Source organism: Spermophilus citellus (assembly GCF_964194105.1).
Source record: "Spermophilus citellus genome assembly, chromosome: 3".
Classification (NCBI taxonomy): Eukaryota; Metazoa; Chordata; class Mammalia; order Rodentia; family Sciuridae; genus Spermophilus; species Spermophilus citellus.
The window spans coordinates 16,096,714-16,114,535 of record NC_138184.1 but is presented as its reverse complement, the minus strand read 5'-3'; the positions used below and the strand labels follow the sequence as shown (position 1 = coordinate 16,114,535).

Below are 17,822 nucleotides of genomic sequence, written 5' to 3'. Positions count from 1 at the left end.
TTGGCAGCAGCTAGGATATTTTTAGCACCAGCTGCTGCAGAGGCGGGCTGGGCTGGGGCTGGGGCTGGGCTGTAGGCTGTCAGGAGGGACTGTGGGGTGGGAAGAGAGGAAGAGACCAGGGGGTGGAGGGAGAGGAAGAGGAGAGAGAAGGGATTGGGAGGCAGGGGTGGGTCTCCCCGGTTTGGCCATCCACAGCCCACAGGCCAAATCCAGCTCACGCCCTCTTTGTAAATAAAGTTTTATTAGAACACAGGGGACCATTTGTTGGTTCAGCTCTAATGGTGCCATTTAGTGGTCTCAACAGCCTGCGGTGGCTGCAATGCCCACAAAGTGGCTTTCTGGCTCATTACAGAAAGTTTGCTGTTGTTCAGGGCAAAAATGATCTCTTGGGGGGAAATTATTAGAAGTTAGGGGTGATTTTTACCCCCGTGATTTTCTTCTTCCAGTTACAGTGAAGGGGGCTCAGGGTCCCTGAAGTTAGGGTCATGTGACTTGCCTTGGTCAATGAAATGAGAGCAAAAGATGTGTCAATTCTCCAGTTTCCTTGGGAGCTGACACTCCGCCCTTCTCCCTGGCGCTACCTCTGCGAAGTTTTTGGTGGTGGATTTTTTTTGGGGGGGGGCGGGGCTACTGGGGATTGAACTCAGGGGCACTGGACCACTGAGACAACCCCAGCCCTATTTTGTATTTTATTTAGAGACAGGGTCTCGCTCAGTTGCTTAGTACCTCACTTTTGCTGAGGCTGGCTTTGAACTCATGAATCTCCTGCCTCAGCCTCCCGAGCCCTGGGATGACAGGCGTGGGTCACCGCCCCCCAGGTGGTGAATTCCTCTTGATGCCCCACTGCTGAGTTAAGTCACCAGACAGAAGGGTGGAAGCCCAGACCTACAGCTTCAAACTACAATCAAAGTTGAGGTCTTTCTAGGAATGTAAGGGTACATCAATGTTAAAAATCTAAAAATAAATTTTTTAAACAATTATTATTATTATTATTATTATTATTTTTAAGACAGAGAGAGAGGAGAGAGAGAGAGAGAGAGAATTTTATTATTTATTTTTTAGTTCTCGGCAGACACAACATCTTTGTATGTGGTGCTGAGGATCGAACCCGGGCCGCACGCACGCCAGGCTACAGCGCGCTACGCTTGAGCCACATCCCCAGCCCTAAAAATACATTTAAAAAAGAGAAACTATGATCCCCTCTCCTGATCTTTAACTTTCTTTGTATTTTGAAGTTCCATTACTAGGTGCATATAAATTTGAACTATTTTATCTCCTTGGAACTCAAAGCTCTGACATTCCTTATTTCTAGTAATATATCAAAAATATAATAGCTTGACTGCCATAAGAACATTCTAGATACTGGGTATCTTAAACAAGAGAAATTTATTTTCTCACAGTACTGAAGGCTGAGAGTCCAAGAGCATGGCTGCATTGGGGTAAAGGCTCTCTACTTGGCTAGCTTTCTACCTTCTCCCTGTGTTCTCATCTGGTGTATCCCTTTGTTGAATGGACATGAATAATGACAGCGATTTCTGTCTTCCTTTTCTTGTATGGTCATCAATACTGCTGGTTAGAATCCCAACCTTTTGACTTCATTTAAACTTAATTATTTCCTAAAAGCCCCATCTCAGAGGTGGGGCGGTGAAGCTCAGCAGTGGAGTGCTTGCTAGCATGCCTGAGGCCCTGGGTTCCCTCCCAGCACCACACACAACCCCCATCTTCAAGTACAGTCCTATTTGGGATTGCAGAGTATCAACAATATGACCTTTGGGGAACATGCTAGTCCACAGCAATAACTATTTGTTTGGCTATATCAGCTTTAATTTTCTTAGTTTTTAGGATTCACCAAGTTAATTTTTTCTTATCCTTTACTTTCAAGTTTTCAGCATCTTTATATTTACATGTTTTTTGTAAATCACATAACTCTTGAATTTAAACCATAAAAAAATCCTGAGTATTTTGTCTTTGAAGTTTTTTTTGTCCATTTATGTTTAGTATAATTACTGGCAAGTTTTATGAAATTTCATTCTTCTTTTGAGCTCTTCTTCCCTATGGACCTTATTTTCAATATTTTTTTACATTCTAATTTTCACCCATCAATTAATGTGGAAGGTAAAGAGTAGTTATATTCTCCTACTATTTACTGTAAAATTTTTAGCTGGGCATGGTGGTGCATGCCTGTAATCCCAGAGGCTCTTCAGGCTGAGGTAAGAAGTTCTGAGTTCAAAGCCAGCCTCAGCAACTCAGTGAGGCCCTAAGTAACTCAGCAAGACCATGTCTCTAAACAAAATGTAAAAAGGACTGGGGATGTGGCTCAGTGGTTAAGCACCCATGGGTTCAATCCCCAGTACCCCCCCCAAAAAAAATTTCCCCTATGCTCTCCCAAGTAATGTTACCCTCCTCACAAACAACACCAGGATTTTAAGACCCTCATCTTCCATCGGCTATCCTTATTTGGCCCTGTTATCTAAACTGGGTTGTTTTTAACCCTACATGTGGGACAGTATAATTACCAATGGAAACTAGGGCAGTGGCAAGCATCCAGGCCTGTCCTCCCAGCTGCTCGGGAGGCTGAAGCAGGAGGATGGCCTATTAGTGGAGGTGATGGTTTGAATGGATTCATGTATTTCTTTCTTTTTTGCTGTTTCCTTCCATGTGGCGGCTCATCTGCTCACATCACCTGAAAAAACTTCCTGGAAGTTGCCCGGTGGGGGTCACAGTGGCAGATCCTCCGCCACTGTTCATCCCGCTTCCTCCTCCAGGCACTGTGGGATGGCCTCTCTGCTCGTGGAGGTGAGTGCTTGTGGGTATGCACAGTCCACCCTGCTCCCACCAACAGGCTGGGGACGGGGACTTGGTTCTATGAATCTCACTTTTTTGGTTGACTGTTTTTTTGCACTTCCACTCAGTTGTGTTTTTTAAATATATCCTGCTTGGGATCTTTGATTTACTAAATATGAATTTGTTCTAGAAAGTTCTCAGTCATTATCTCTTTTCCTCTGCTTTTCTGTTTGTTTGTTTGTTTTTTGTTTTCAGGGATTGAACCCAGGGAGTGCTTTATCTACCACTGAGCTATACCCAGCCGTTTTAAAATTTTTGTTTTGAGACAGGGCCTCACTAAGTGGCCCAGGCTGGCCTTGAGCTTGTGATCCTCCTGCCTCAGCCTCCTGAGTCACTGGGATGACAGGCCTGGATTGCTGCTCCCAGTTACTTTATTGCATTTCTTATCCATGTGTTTGGGCCCCCTCTGTGGAGATTCTAGAACCCCCCAGGATGAATCAGTATGTGAAAATAGCTGGAGATTTATGAATTTTTTTTCTTTCATAAATAAAATTCAAAGGCTGGGGTGTAGCTCAGGGATAGAGTGGTTGTCTTGCTATGTGCCAGGCTTTAAGCTCCATCCCCAGCACCATAAAAATTAAGTTAAAGAAAAAGGTTCTGCCTTATGAACTATTAAGACACACAGCTGGGCGCAGTGGCCCACCTGCTACTCAGAGGCAGAGGCAGAGGATCACAAGTTCAAGGCCAACCTGTCTCAAAAAACAAATATTTAAAAGGGCTGAGGATGGTAGCCCGGGACAGTGGTACACACCTACAACCCCAGGGGCTCAGGAGGCTGAGGCAGGAGGATCATGAGTTCAAAGCCAGCCTCAGCAACTTGGCAAGACCCTGTCTCTAAATAAATAAAAAGGGCTGGGGATGGAGCTTAGTAGTAGAGCGCCCCGGGGTCCAGCACTGAGACAGGAACATGCACAAAGTTCCAACTAATTAAAACAACAAGGACACCCAGAGGTGGGTGATGAATAGAGCCAATTTAGAAACAGTGACACACAGACCTTACTGGAGGAGGGGACATTCAACTCTGTACACAGCATGTGGTAACTGGGTGTCCCTTGGGGATGAGACACCTCCTGCCCTTCCCTTCATCCCCAAATAAGCCCTAAATGGATAAAAGTGAAAACTGAGGTCACAGACAGAATCACCACCACCGCAACGAAACGTGGGAAACGTGTGCCTCTCAAACACAGGGACATTTAAAGATCACCAGCCTGGGGCTCAGGGGTGGCTGCCTAACGTGTGGCCCTGCCTGGGTTCCATCCCGTATCGCAAAGGAAAATAAGTGATCAATAAATAGAGCCTGTGGTTTGGAGACCATGTAAATTGTCCATAAACAAAACTGAAAACACCACAAAGTCCACTGTTCCTCATTGAGAAGAAGAATTACACGCAAATGAAAAAGACAAACACCCAAGAGGTGAAATTCACACAGTGAATTAGAAAAAAGATGTGTTTCTATCAGGAAATCTCCATGACAAGGAGGTGGCCAGGTCACTTGACAGTTTGGCTACGGTGACCAATTCTGGCTTCATGTGTCAGTAGGACCTCAAGTCTAACCTTCTGCCGTGACAACCGAGAAAGGCCATGACCTTCCAGCCAGGCCACAGGGGCCGGGTGAATGGGAGTCTGTCTGTCTGTCCCCTTTCCCAGGACTCCTGCGAGGAGACAGGAGAGGGCCGGAAGTGAGCAGTGACCAGGTTGCGCCAGGTTTCCAGCTGCCCCGCAACTCCTGGCCAGCATGCCTGCTGGCCGCTGGGGCCCTGGGCCCCTTCTTGGACTCCTCAGGTCCTCCTGGGTCAGCTGCACACTGGTCTTGCTGACGGAGCGCCACTCCCTTGACATCCAGATACAAGGCCATGAGCATCCCTGGGCTCCTCCCTCTAGCTACCCTTTGTCACCAGCTGCCCTGTGGCCACTGAAAAGCCTCAATATGCCCATGAGCACGGCTAGAGAGCAGATCCCACTGGGGGCTCCCACCCCGTAACTACCCTCTGGGGAGACCTCCCCGCCTGCCGGGGGCGACTCTGAACTCCCGGTCTTAATGACCAAAGGCTACTGTGATCCCAGCCACTCAGGAGGGGGAGGCAGGACATGGCAAGTTCCAGGCCAGCAACTTAGCCAGACCCAGTCTCAAAACAAAAAGTGGAAAAGGGCTGGGGACGCGGCTCAGTGCCACCGGGCAGCTTTGGGACAAAATGCTCCGCAGAATCCCTACAGAAAGCCTCCCTGGCCCTGCGGGGGGGCGCCTAGGAGAAAGGTCTTTGGGGGCTCTTTAAGGTTAAATGAGGTTCTAAGGGTGGGGTCACCAGCAAGAGGGTGACCATCCGCACGCCAGGAAGAGCCCTGACTCTGAGTCAGGAGCAGCTTCAGCCTGGACCGTGAGAAATGTCAGTCCCGAGGCCACTCGGACTCGCTCTGTTGGAGCAGCTCCAGGTGCCAACGCTGTCACAGCTGGAGGGAGAAAGCCACACCCCACAGCTCTGCAGCCCCCAGGGACCCAGGCCAGCACTGCCGCGTGGATACGAGGTGTCCCCCAAAGATCCCTGACTGGGAGCCTGGGCCCGGTGAGCCGTGCTGAGCAGGGAAGGGAACTTTCGAGGTGGGGCCTGGGGGAGGCGCTGGGTCACGGGCCATCACCTTCTAAGGGTGTTGCCTTGAGGGACAGGTTGGGTCTTCAGGGCCCCCAAGAAAGTAGGTTGTTGTAGAACAAGTAAGACTTTCTGGGCTCACTCTGCCTCCTCTGGGTGTCACTGTGTGACCTCGGGCACACAGTTTCGCCAGGTGAGGCCCTGGGCCTCCAGGCTGTGGGGTGGATAAGCCTCTTCTCTGCCAACTTCCCGCTGAGGGTCCAGGGCTTTTCGTTTCCTGCTGTGCTGGGGCTGGACCCAGGGTGCAGAGCACACGGCCACCACCTTCACAGGGTCGTCTTCCACTGTGTCTGTCACCTCTTGTGTGTCTCCTGGGGCCACTTGTTACTGGATTTTGAGCTGACCAGGATAATCCAAGATGATCTCGTCTTGAGATCCTCCAACTAATCTCATCTACCAAGGCTCCTCTTCCAGCCGGGGCGGCCAGCCCGGCACGGGGTTAGGATCTGGATGCATTTCCTGGGTGGCCAGTCGGCCAGTGTGGACGGCATTTTGTTTTGGGGTTGGGAAGGAACATATTGAGCTACCTGCCCAGCCCTTTCTATTTTGGGAGAGTCTCAGTTGCCCAGGCTGGCCTTGAACCTGGCCTCAGGCTCCTGAGCCTCAGGAAGTGACCCTGGGAGTAGAGGGGGACTCCCTGGGATGTGCCCGCTCCCTCACGCTCTCCCTGGCGGTTGCTGGCTGGAGACACGGCTCTGTTGTGAGCACTACTGGGCAGCTGATTACGCACCACGAGGGGCTCCTCCCTGGGCCTGGGTCCTACCTGTGCCCCGCGCGAGGCCACTGAGTCTGACACAGCCTGAGCCCCCGCTGAGTCTCCCCTCGCCAGAAAGAGCGGAGGCCACAGCTGAGCAGGGTTAGTGGTTTATTTCTGGTGCAGGTCACCTTCAGGACAGAGGCTGATTGCGGGAGAGTGCAGAGGTGCTGGGGACAGGGCTAGAACTCCACCTTGCAGGCCGGGAAGGCCTCATCCTGCATGGACACCATGCTGTTGCTGCCCAGCACGGTGATGCCCAGCGCCTGGTGCCGGGCGTGTGTCTCCTCATACCACTTGTGCATCGCCACTGAGTCGAAGGTGGGGATCAAGGTCACCTGGGGGCAGGAGACGGACCACAGGTGATGGGGTGCCCTTGTCCTTCAGGCCCAGCCCCGGAGCTCCTGCCTTTCCCGACATTCAAGACCATCTGGCCTTGTGGCTGACCGTTCTCAGAGGCCAGCCTGTCCTCAGGCCCCTTCTCTTAGCACCCGTAGACCCTCTGGGCGCCGCAGCCCTCGGCTCTGCTCAGCCCTTCTGCCACACCTGCCCCCACCCCCGGGCCCTGCAATTCCCTCTGCCAGCTGTGCCCTCTGCCTAGGAGGCTCCTAGAAGCTGCTGGAGCACACGGGCCACATGCCTGGCTGCTCAGTGTGACATTGTGCATGCACTGTCCCCATACAGACACCCTCAGACTTTGAGGGTGACCCCAGCCCCATGGCCGGATCTCGCTGCAGGGCCCTGCACAGCCCCTCCCCCACCCCACTGGTCATCACCAGGGTGCCAGGACAGAGGCTGAGCTCACTCAGGCCTGTGCCCCACCCCAGGTGACCACATGGGAGCAGAGTCTGAGGGGCCATCTCGGGTGGAGCAGATGGGACTCCTACTTGCCCTCATCCCTGTCTAACCTCAGGGACACAGCGTGGTCCCTTTGAACCCTGCTGACCTCCAGGGACTGGGAGTGGAGCAGGTCTGCCCCCACAGACTGAGGGTGTTCACCGTCACCAGGACAATCTGAGGGTCCTGGAGGCACACACCTGGAGGTCCCGGTCCCACTGCTGCTTGCTGGCCAGCAGGGCGTCCAGGACAGCACGCATGCCCTCCTCCTTGCGCTGGTCTTGGCCGCTGATGACGTAGCAGAGCGCGCGCACGCGCCGGAAGAACTCCTCATCCACCAGGCGGGCGCTGCTCCCGCTGGGCAGGTAGGCCAGGTCCAGGTAGACAGGGGAGCCAGGCGGGGTGGCTGGCCTGCCTGGCCGGCTGCCAGCTGCCCCTGTGGGAAGGAGGGACAGGGTCAGTCGTGAGCTCTGGTGACTGAGGAGGGATCAAACCCAGAGCCTGGAGAGTCCCAGATGGGGGCCTTGCCCGCAGCACCAGGCCAGCAGACGGTCTCCTGACAGACACAGCTGGACCTGGCAACGGGAAGCCTGCCTGGCGCCCCTGGGCATCTGGGATCACTCAGGCTGCCCAGCTCAGGGCGTGGCCCCCAGGGAGTGGCGCTGGGCATTTTCAGAGTGACCAAGGTCCCCAACTCTGGGTAGCAGCAGCCCTGCCCCGAGCCTTGGAGTCCCCTGTGCGATGGCGAGGATCCTGAGCCGAGGCTAGAGCGCCAGCGTGGCTGCGGTTGGCAGGAGGGGGCTGTCTGGGACCGGGCAGGGGCTGGATGAAAAAAAGAAGGGGGACCATGGGCAGCAGGAGGGGTGTGGGGAGGTGGGGAGGCCACGGCTCGCGGCGGAGCCAGCAGCTGCCAGCTGTAGTAGGCAAGTTTCTGTGGAGGCTGGTCTGGCCTTGCGGGGTGCAGAGCGGGTGTGGGGCGGGGACAGCTCAGTGAGCCCGGGGCTGGGACGAGACCCGCCTGCAAAGGTGGGAATGCACCTCTTCTGGCTGAGCCCAGCGAGCAAGTGGGGTCTCTGCTCTATCCCCTGAAGGCTCAGGGAGCCTGAGCTATACATGGCGACGTGAGGGCCGTGGGACCGCACAAGGTGGGGCCAGCTGGGAAGTGGCAGGTCACTGGAGATGTGCCCTAGGTAGGGACCCAGGTAGAGAGCAAGCCTGGCCCCTCCTGTCCCTGGTGTCCATTTCTTCTCTTAGGGAGCCGACAGTTAAGGAGTAGGACTGTCACAAGCGACCCCACCACAGGGAGTTAGAAAGCCACCATGCAGGCACAGGAAAGTCACTGTCTCTGGAGAGACCAGACCTTAAATTTACAGCTCAGGCCAATCCTGGGTCCAGAGACGTCCAACACTGACAGGGCCACAGCAGGCCCCGGGACAGAACTGCGCTCCAGAGTGACCACGTCATTCAATTCAAACACCCGGTTTCCAACAGCACGACCAAGGCGCGCAGAGAAGCCCTGACTGCGGCCACCTTAGACACGGGCAGAGCCCTCGGCCAACTGTGGAGTGGAGGCCGCCTGGATGTCCCCCTAAAGCAACATGGCTCAGAGGTGGAGTGACTGGGTTGAGGGCGCCTTCACTTCATCAGCGAGTCAATCCGACCGGCTGGCCTGGCGGAACGGGAACGGGGCCGCCCCCTCGGCCACAGCCCTGCGCCATGAGGCCTTTTAGTCACAGCAGTGGAAAAAGGTGACTAAGACAGGGACTCTGACACAAACGGGCCCAGTAAAATACACTCTGCTCGTCCCTCAGTACCCACAGGGGATCGGTCCAGGACCCCGGGACACCAAACTCCATGGATCAAGTCCTCCTGTAAAATGGCCCAGCGCCTGCGCAGAGCCCGCCGCGTCCTGCAGGCTGCACGTCACCTGAGTGATTCCAAAGGAAATGTGATGCTGTGACTATGACAACTGAGATGCTCTGGCACATGCCTTCAGGGCCAGCTACTGGGAGCAGTGGCAGGAGATCACCTGAGCCCAGCCTGGGTAGCGCAGCAAGACCCCATGTCTCTCTGTCCCTCCCTCTCCCCTTCCCTCCCCCTCTCCCCCACTCCCCCCGCCCCCCCCATACACACACACACACACACACACACACACACACACGGCACATTTTCAGTACAGGTGGATTTTTCTTTTTAACAAATATTCCTGACCCGTTCTAGTTGAAACCGCGACTGCAGGACCCGTGCCTGTGGGGGTGAACCCTATTAAACTGACTTCCCCAGGCCTGGGTGTAGCCAGGGGTAGAGCACTCCCCGGCATGTGAGAGGCCCTGGTTCTGTGTCTGGAACCATACAATAAGAAAACAAGTTTGACTCTGTCTTTTTACTTATTGTGGCCACTAGAGAAGCCACGACACCAGACCTGCTAACAGCACTCTGTGGAACCAGGGGTTGAACCTAGAAGTGCTCTGCCGCTGAGCCACAGCCCCTGCCCTTCTTAATTTTGAGAAGAGGTCTCACCAAGTTGCCCAGCCTGGCCTCAAACTCGAAATCCTCCTGTCTCAGCCTCCTGAGCTGCTGGAACCACAGGCCTGTGCTCCTGCTGATTGACGCTCCCTACTGAGGCATGGCAGGTGCCTCAACAGTGAGGGCCAAGTTTTTCTTTTCCAGGAGAAACTGAGCCCCTGAGAGAGTGGGGAGTGGCTGAAAGCCCACAGCCCGCAGGCACAAGAGGGCTGCGCTCTCAGCTCAGCACAGGGCTTCAGCCCCAGGTACTCACCAGATGCGCCTTGAGTGGCAGTCTTGGTGACCGAGGACTTTCTGATCAGGGAAGTGCGGCCTCCCTTGTCCATGGGCTCACTCCGGGCGCTGAGGGGTCGGCCTGCCCGGTCCCCGCTGGCCAGCCCCTTGCCTCTGGCAGTGGCAGCTGCTGTGGACTTGGGGGCGGCCGTGCCAGAGCTGGGCCGGGGTGGGGGCTTCCGGGTGCGGCCAGGGTTCTCGTTCTGCCGGGTGGACTTGGGGGGCAGCATCTCGGGGTCCACCATGCAGATGCTGGGTGGGTCCGGCAGTGGCAGGGGGACTTTGAGGGGTTCAGGCAGTGGGTCATGGCGAGGGACCCCAAAGCCCACCGTGTCATCGTCTGAGTCCACGGCCCCGGAAGCAGCAGGCAGGGGGTCTGAGTCAGACAGCGTTGGCAGAGACTCGCTGACGGACGTGGGTGGCGTCTCTTCGGCCCCGGGGGCCCCTGCCCGCTCCTGGGACCGGGCACTACTGTCATTGGAGCTGCCGGGGGATGCAGGTGCCGGCGCTGTGGGCACAGCCTTGCGGTGCTCAAACTCACACGGTGACACCAAGCACAGGTCCACGTCGTGCGGGGACACAGAGCGTCGCGCCCGGGGGCCACGCAGGGGGAGGCTCAGTCCAGCCTCACTGGAGGCTGCTGGTGGCAGCACTTGCTCAAAGGACACGGAGAGGGACTCATCCACCTCTGTGGAGTGCGGGGAGCCCACCTCGGCAGGCAGTGAAGGAGTGGTCAGGGTGGGTGTGGTGACAGTGGGCGAGGCGTCGGGCCCAGTCTCACCACCCCGCAGTGGGCTCAGTGACAGCGGCCCGCTGCCCTCGGCTGGACTCCGGCGGCTCTCAGTGGGCGAAGGTGTGGGTGGACGGGGTGTGCTCGTGGCCAGCAGCAGCTCCAGTGTTTTATCCTCAAAGCGGCCACCCTCCTCCCCGGCTGGGCTCAGCCCCAGCTCCAGGCTGCTCCCCAGGCTGGGCGTGGCCACCAACTGGGGTGCGGGGGAGCCCCGGGCTGCAGCAGAGGGGCTGGGTGGGCTGCAGGGCCCATTCTCCACGGGTATAGCACCTGCCTGGGGCACAGCAGGTGCTCTGCGGGCTTTGGGGGCCCCCTGGGTGCCCACCTTCTTGAGGCTGGGTGCTGCGTTAGCTGTGCGGCGCACTTCCCGGGGCTGGGCCCGGGGCGCCACGGGCTTGGGGTCCTTCTTCACCTCCCGGGAGGGCCTGGCTTCTTTCTCGGTCTTTCGTGGGGGCTCAGCCCGGACTGGCTCCTTCCGGGCCACACCAGGTCGCTCTTGGCCAGGTCTGGGGGCTGTCCCTGTCCGACTCTCTCTCTTTGAACTGTCCCGGGAGCCCACGCTCTCCTTGCTTTCAGCTCGTCGGGGTCCTTCTAGATCCTGGGGGGTCACCACGGGCTCCCGCAGGAAACCCAGATGCTGAAGTCGGACTAGCCCGTCCAGGAGGCGAGCGGGCGGCGTGCAGCCCGGGAAGAGAACACGCACCACCTTGTCGGCAGGGCCCGCAGGGTGCCACACAAGCAGGGCACACACAGAGGCCAGAGTGCGGTCGGAGCCAGAGGAGGGCGGGTGCAACACGTACATGTCCAGGCGGCCCACGCCCATCTTCTCCAGGAGCACCGTGGGCTTGGTGGGCAGCGGCCCCCGGCTCAGGGGCAGGGGCGTGATGCCCAGCTGGGCCAGGAGGCTCAGCGCCAGCTCCGCCTCATCCTCACCGCGCATCAGCCGCGACACGGCCTCGCGGGCGTTGAGGAACACAACCCCCAGGTTGGGGGAGATGAGGCGGCGCAGCCTGTCATCCCAGGAGCCCCCGCCGGCCGTGGCCACCTCGTGACGCTCAGCCAGCTTGCGTCGTAGCAGACTGTTAAGGCCCGGGAGGCTATCGGCACCCGCGTGAGTCACCAGCACGGCATCCACTCGGTCCAGGTGCCGCACCAGCTTCCAAAAGCTGGACTTGGGATTTGAGCCACCGTTGACCAACATGGTGAAGCCGTTGACAGCAAAGAAGGCGGCATCCCCCAGGCCTCCCGGGAAGATGTAGCAGCAAGGCCGCGGGAGCCTGAGGAAGCCCCCAGAGGACGGTGGCTCCAGCAGCTCAAAGGGGGACGGCAGCTCCAAGGACTCGGCCACATACTCCAGGAACTCCTGCAGGCCCTCGGCAGCCGGCAGCCGCACAGGGGGATTCAGCCGCAGCTGCAGCCGGAGCGGGCCCTGCAGGTTGGGCACATCGGGGGCCAGCCGCGCCCAGTCTCCAAAGGTCGGGCAGGTGATGGTGAGTGTGGGCAGGTCTGCAGGCGGAGGCGAGGAGGCCAGGGTGTCATGGATCTGCAGGGTCAGCGGGTAAGGGAGAGCTGGAGCAGGCAACAGCCAGCCCCACGGAAACAGAGAGAACACCAAGCCCCGCCTCCTGGGGCCAGGAGGGTCCCCGCCCAGCAGCTGCTCCCCTCAGGCCCACCCTACCTCGGTGCCTTTTCCCACCATCTTCACATCACTCACTACGGTGTGAACAGCGAGCAGCCAGCGCTTGTGGCCCACTGACCCCGCCCCAAACCGGGGCTCCAGAAAGGACCCTATTCGGGTCTATCCTAGCTGGACCTGAAATCTGGGGGCCCTGCAACAGGCCTCTGGGATACCCGCTGAGTGCCAGGCCCAGCCTCACACCACAGCCTGTCCCAGAAGGTGGCACACCGCTCCCTGGCGACAAGGTGCACACAGGTAGTCCTATAGGAGGGGAGATGGGTCAGGCAGGAGGGCACTGGGGCCCTGTAGCCCCATAGGGACAAGTCAGGATGGCAAGGGGGCAGCTTACCTCTTTGTCCCCCAGGACCTGGAGGAAGTGATGGGGCGAGAAGCCCCCTGTCTGAAGCAGAAGTTCCCCCGTCTCCTCTAGGCAGGGCCCGGCCAGTACCAGCAGCTTGTGAGGGGCAGGATCCAGCAGGAGGTTCCGGAGCTGGGACAAGCATTAAAGGTCCTTCTTATGCAGAAACAAGGCCAGCACCCGCCCGGTCCACAGGTCGCTACTCAACTTCTGAGCCCCAACCCACAGGCAGGCTGCTGCAGGCTGGGAGGAGGAGTGGCCCTGTCCCTGGCAAGCTCCAGCTCCTCCTACAAGGCTGGACTCTCAGGCCCCTCCTCCTGGGTGCCCCCTCCCCCAGCCCAGCTCTGAAATGACAGGCTGAGGGCTATCTGCATCAGGCTCTGGCTCCTCCAGTCTCAGAGTCCCTTAAGGGAGCAAAAGAGAACTTTAAAAAAAAAAAAAAAAAAAAAAAAAAAAAAACACATGTATTTTTTTAGTTGTAGGTGGACACTATTCCTTTTATTTTTATGTGGTGCTGAGGATCAAACCCAGTGCCTCACGCATGCTAGGCGAGCACTCTACCTCTGAGCCACAATCCCAGCCCCCAAGAACATTTCTGTTTTAAAACATTTTTCAGAAGTAGTTGGAGACAATACTTTTATTTGATTTATTTATTTTTATGTGGTGCTGAGGATCGAACCCAGGGCCTCGAATGTGCTAGAGGAGCACTCTACCACTGAGCCACAACCCCAGCCCCCAAAGGAGCACATTTTTGATGAAAGGAATCAGCTTGTAAGATGGTCTCTAGCAGGGTGCCCCCGGGCTCTATACTGTTCATCCTTCTGACGTGCAGTTGGGAGAGGGGTGCAGACAGACACAGGCCAGGAGTATTACTAAGTCATGTCAGACAACTGCGGGGCCCATCTGGAGGGAACTCACAGGACAAAGACATCATGCAGGACTTGCCCTCCCCCACCCAGGCCTCTGCTGCTCTGGGACCAGGGCTGGGAATCCTGACCCACTCCCCTTCCTTCCAAACCCCAGCCTCCCCTGCTCCCGCCCTGGAGGAGGCAGTGAGCTGAGCTGGACCCTGAGAGGGTGCCTGTGTGTGGAGAGGGCTGTGCGGCATGGAGATGGGCACAGGGTAAGGGGAGGGACAGCAGCGCCAGCAACCCACTCCCTCCAGGAGGTCGCCTGTTCCCTACCTCATCACAAAGGGACTTGTCTGAGGGGTTCAGGAGGACCAGCGTCTCCAGGGTGTCTCCACGGTGGTGCAGGCTCCGCTGGCCTGGGAGGGGATCAAGTCAGGCCACCCACTCAGTGTCAGGCTGTCTTGGAGTTAATCCTGCCTCCCTGCATGGCCTTCAGGTACCACGATCCCCAGGGAACACACCCAGGGGTGACATGGGACACGGTAGGGCTGTGGGTCAGGATGAAGGGAGACCAGGAAACCCAAGGAGGTCATCCTGGAAATGGGCAAGAGGCCCATGCGTGCTGGGCCTGATGGGCAGCTGTAACCCAGTGGGGAAAGCCACCGTTGCCTCCAGTTTATAGTCAAGGAGCCCAAGTCCAAGGAGGGCCATCAAGGACACGCCCAGGAGAGGGTACAACATGGGCAATGACCCAGAAGCAGGACAGAGCCGAGTGCAGGAAGGGCGGGGAGTGGAGCTGCTTCTGTGATCCCAACCCTGGAGGGTTCCCCAGAGCCCAGATGTGTTTTGATTTATTTTAATTTTTGGTACCAGGGGTTGAACCCAGGGGTGTTACACTACTGAGGCACATCCCCAGTACTTTTTATTTTTTTATTTTGAGAGAGGGCCTAAGTTGCTGAGGCTGATTTGAACTTAGGAACCTCCTGCCTCAGCCTCCAGAGCCACTGGGATTACAGGTGTGTGTCACAGTGCCCAGCCCAGATGTGTTTTGAACATAAAGCACAGGCCTTGAGTCTGGAGAGCCAATGACCCTCTAGCTCTGTCAACCCTTATCATGCTGTCACAGATATTGCCCCATTCAGGGGGGAGATTAAGGCATAGAGCGGAAGTGGTCATTGAGGTCACACAGTGCAGACAGGATTTCCAGGCCCGCCCCCCCCCCCCCCCCCCCCCCGCTCGAAGGGTCAGGAAGCCACCAGGACCTGCTGGGACAATGAGACGAGGGACATTTCCTTCCCTTCCTCTAGCAGTCAGGAGGTGACTCAACAGGCCAGCCCAGGCAGGGACAGTAGTCAATACCCAAGTCCCACCCAGGGGCTGGTCTGTTCACCCTGGGTCACCCCAGAATCCCCAAAGAGCCTTGTGCCAGGTGAATCTCGCTCCTTAGCTCCCTCACTACGTTGGTAGTAGTAGAACGCCCACTGTGTCCAGGCCACGGCTGCCATCCAGACTCAGACCCTCCGCACTCCAGCCTCCCAGACCTGCCCAGTGACCCTGAACCCTTCCTACCCACACTCCAACCTCAGCAGTTCTCATTCCGACAGCCTCACCCTTGGAGGTCTTCTGGCCACCCTGCCCACAACACCATTGTCTCCTCCGATAAATGGAGACAAAACCACTAGGTCCTGTCTTTGGGTTGCTGAGGCCTGAGGTCAGGGCTGCCTGGCTCGGCCACTGGCAGGCCTGGTCTGGATTACTCCTCTGTTTGGTTTTGTTTTTTTTAAACAGCTAAACCCTGCCCCCCGACTGGCATTCTTTTTTTTTTTTTTAATTTTAATATTTATTTTTTAGTTATCGGCGGACACAACATCTTTGTATGTGGTGCTGAGGATCGAACCCGGGCCGCACACATGCCAGGCGAGCGCACTACCGCTTGAGCCACATCCCCAGCCCGCGACTGGCATTCTTCAGGCACTTGCCTGATGAACAAGAGACCCAACCTCACCTTTCACGATGCTGGAGAAGGTGGCTGAGTGCCGGGACACGAAGATCTTGAGCTGTTCATCCAGGCTGCAGACTCTAGGATCAATGTCCCAGGACCGGACACCTGGTTGGGGTGGGCATGGAGGCAGTTCAGCCTGGCCAACCAGCTCCCAGAAACTAGCACCTGACAGTCGATGGCCGTGCTAGCACCCTTCCCCTTCTCAATCATCAAAGCCTGGAGACTCAGAACCACTTAAGACCTACAGATGAGGCATCTGAGTGGAGACCCACCCAGGGCGCACGTGGACAGTAACTCAGGATATCAGCGATGAGGGTGCCCACTTTCTGGATGGTGATCTCATTTCTCCTTCTCCTCCTCCTCACTGCTCCTCTTCCGGGCCAGCCAGGTTGGGTCCACTCTGGACCTTGTCACCAGTTGTTCCCACAGCCTGGAAGCCCGTCCCCCTGCCTCTCCACCTGTTGCCGCTGTCCAGTGGCCCTTCCCTGTGTATAACCTTTAGGTGCCAACAGTGGCTGTCCTTTCAGCCATTCCCACCTGGTGTACTTGAGACACCATGGGAACTTGAACTTGTTCATCTCATTCTCCTGGGTCCATCCCCACAGGACAGCATGAGCCCCATGAAGTCATGGCTGGGCCTGTCCACCATCCAGGCCGGGTCCCAGTGCCTGAAAGCCTGGCACACAGCAGGTGCTCAGGGAACATCCTATCCAAGCACAGAAACTGAGCTGTGTGCGGAGGCCCCATTTTGCATAGGGGACACAAGCCTGCAAGCTCCGACCAATGGGATGTGAACGTTCTCCTGACCCACGGGGTCAGCACGCCAGTCCATCCTACCGTGCCAAGTAGCTGCAGGTGAACCTTGCAGGTGCACCTGTGAGTCACCTCCCCAAGTGCCAAATCGCCCAGGGAAGGCCGCACCCACCCACACCCCAATTAGCTGGTCTTCGGATAGCGAAAGAAAGCGAGCCCCGAGGCTGCAGGCCCTCCCTCCAGCACGTCGAGGCTGCAGAGACCCAGGGACCCGCGGCGACCCGGCCTCTTCCTCGGAGCAGGAAGCCGAGGGGTCGCCCAATCCAGAGGGTCCCGAAACCAAGGGCCGCGTCTCCTCCGCGGTCCGCACCCAGGCTGGGCGGGGCAGCCAGGCCCAGGCGCGGCTTCCTCCCCGGGCGCCCTCGGCTGCCCCGCCAAAGCCCACGCCACGCGCCCGGCAGGAGGGGGAGCCCCGCGCCCCGGACCCCGCCGCGACCCCGCCGCCCCCGCCCGGCTGCAGGCCGAGCCGCCCCACCCCCGGCTCCGGGAGGAGACCGCGGCCGCGCCCGCCTCCCCGGCTCCCGCGCCGCCGGCCGGCCCGACCTCGTTCGAGCTCCTCCAGGACGTAGGCCAGCAGCCCCGGGCAGCCGCACTCGCCGCCCACCACCAGCAGCAACGAGCTCGGCACCTCGGCCTCCACGGGAACCGCTGCCGCCATCTTCGCGCAGCCCTGACGCTCTGGGTGCCCGCCCCGCTGGCCCCGCCCCTTAAAGGGGCCGCACCGGAAGGGCTGAAGACCCTCCCGGAAGCTCCCTCTCCCCCCTTTGTTAGCCCCCTCCAGGCCCTTCGAGGTCCAGGAGAGCCTGGGTGCGAGTGTTGAAAGGTTTGGCGCACACTCAGGTCTCCGCTTTGGTATGCTCCTCCCAAATGACCATTTATTTGTTTATTCATTCATTCATTTAACAAGCTTTTCCCGAGGCTGAGGCAGGAGGATTGCAAGCTTGAAGCCAGCCCAGCACTTGGAAAGACCCTGTCTCAAAATTTACAAACAGAAGAAAGGGCTGGGATGTTGCACAGTGGTGGAGCACTTGCCTAGCATGCACAAGGTCCTGGGTTTAATAAAACAAAACTAAAATAAGCTTTGACCAGAAGCCGACTGCCTGTGGATCAGAATTTCTGCTGGGGCGGAGCTCCAATCACAGTGAGCCCAGTCAAAACCAGCTGCAGATGAATGCTCATAGCTTCCTAGCCAGAATTTGAATAGGAAGGAGAAATGTATCTTGTAGGTGGGGCTTGGAGGGATGTGTAGGAGTTTGCTAGGTACAGGCAAGAGCAAGGGAGGCAGCAGTTAAAGTATAAGCTCAGTTTTAGACATAGGCAAGTAAGTTCGTTTGTGTTTGGGTTTCATCCAGAGCACTCTGGGCCTGGAGCACTGCCACACATTTACTCTGAACCTACTGGGTGACAGGCATTTTACTTGATTAGCTCATGGAGGACATACACAAAGCTAT

At 57.4% G+C, this 17,822-nt stretch overlaps 1 protein-coding gene across 1 annotated transcript; it reads right to left on the bottom strand.

The window, feature by feature from the left end:
• Window positions 1–6,341: 6,341 nt before the first annotated feature.
• MAP1S (microtubule associated protein 1S) lies at window positions 6,342–17,058 on the bottom strand. The gene is made up of 7 exons (XM_081284008.1): window positions 16,915–17,058; window positions 15,562–15,663; window positions 13,890–13,972; window positions 12,697–12,837; window positions 9,860–12,212; window positions 7,281–7,516; window positions 6,342–6,581 (listed from the first exon to the last, which is right to left on the bottom strand). Exons 1-7 carry the CDS (start codon window positions 17,027–17,029, stop codon window positions 6,426–6,428), a joined length of 3,186 nt encoding a protein of 1,061 aa, XP_081140134.1. The 5' UTR covers window positions 17,030–17,058; the 3' UTR covers window positions 6,342–6,425.
• Window positions 17,059–17,822: the final 764 nt, after the last annotated feature.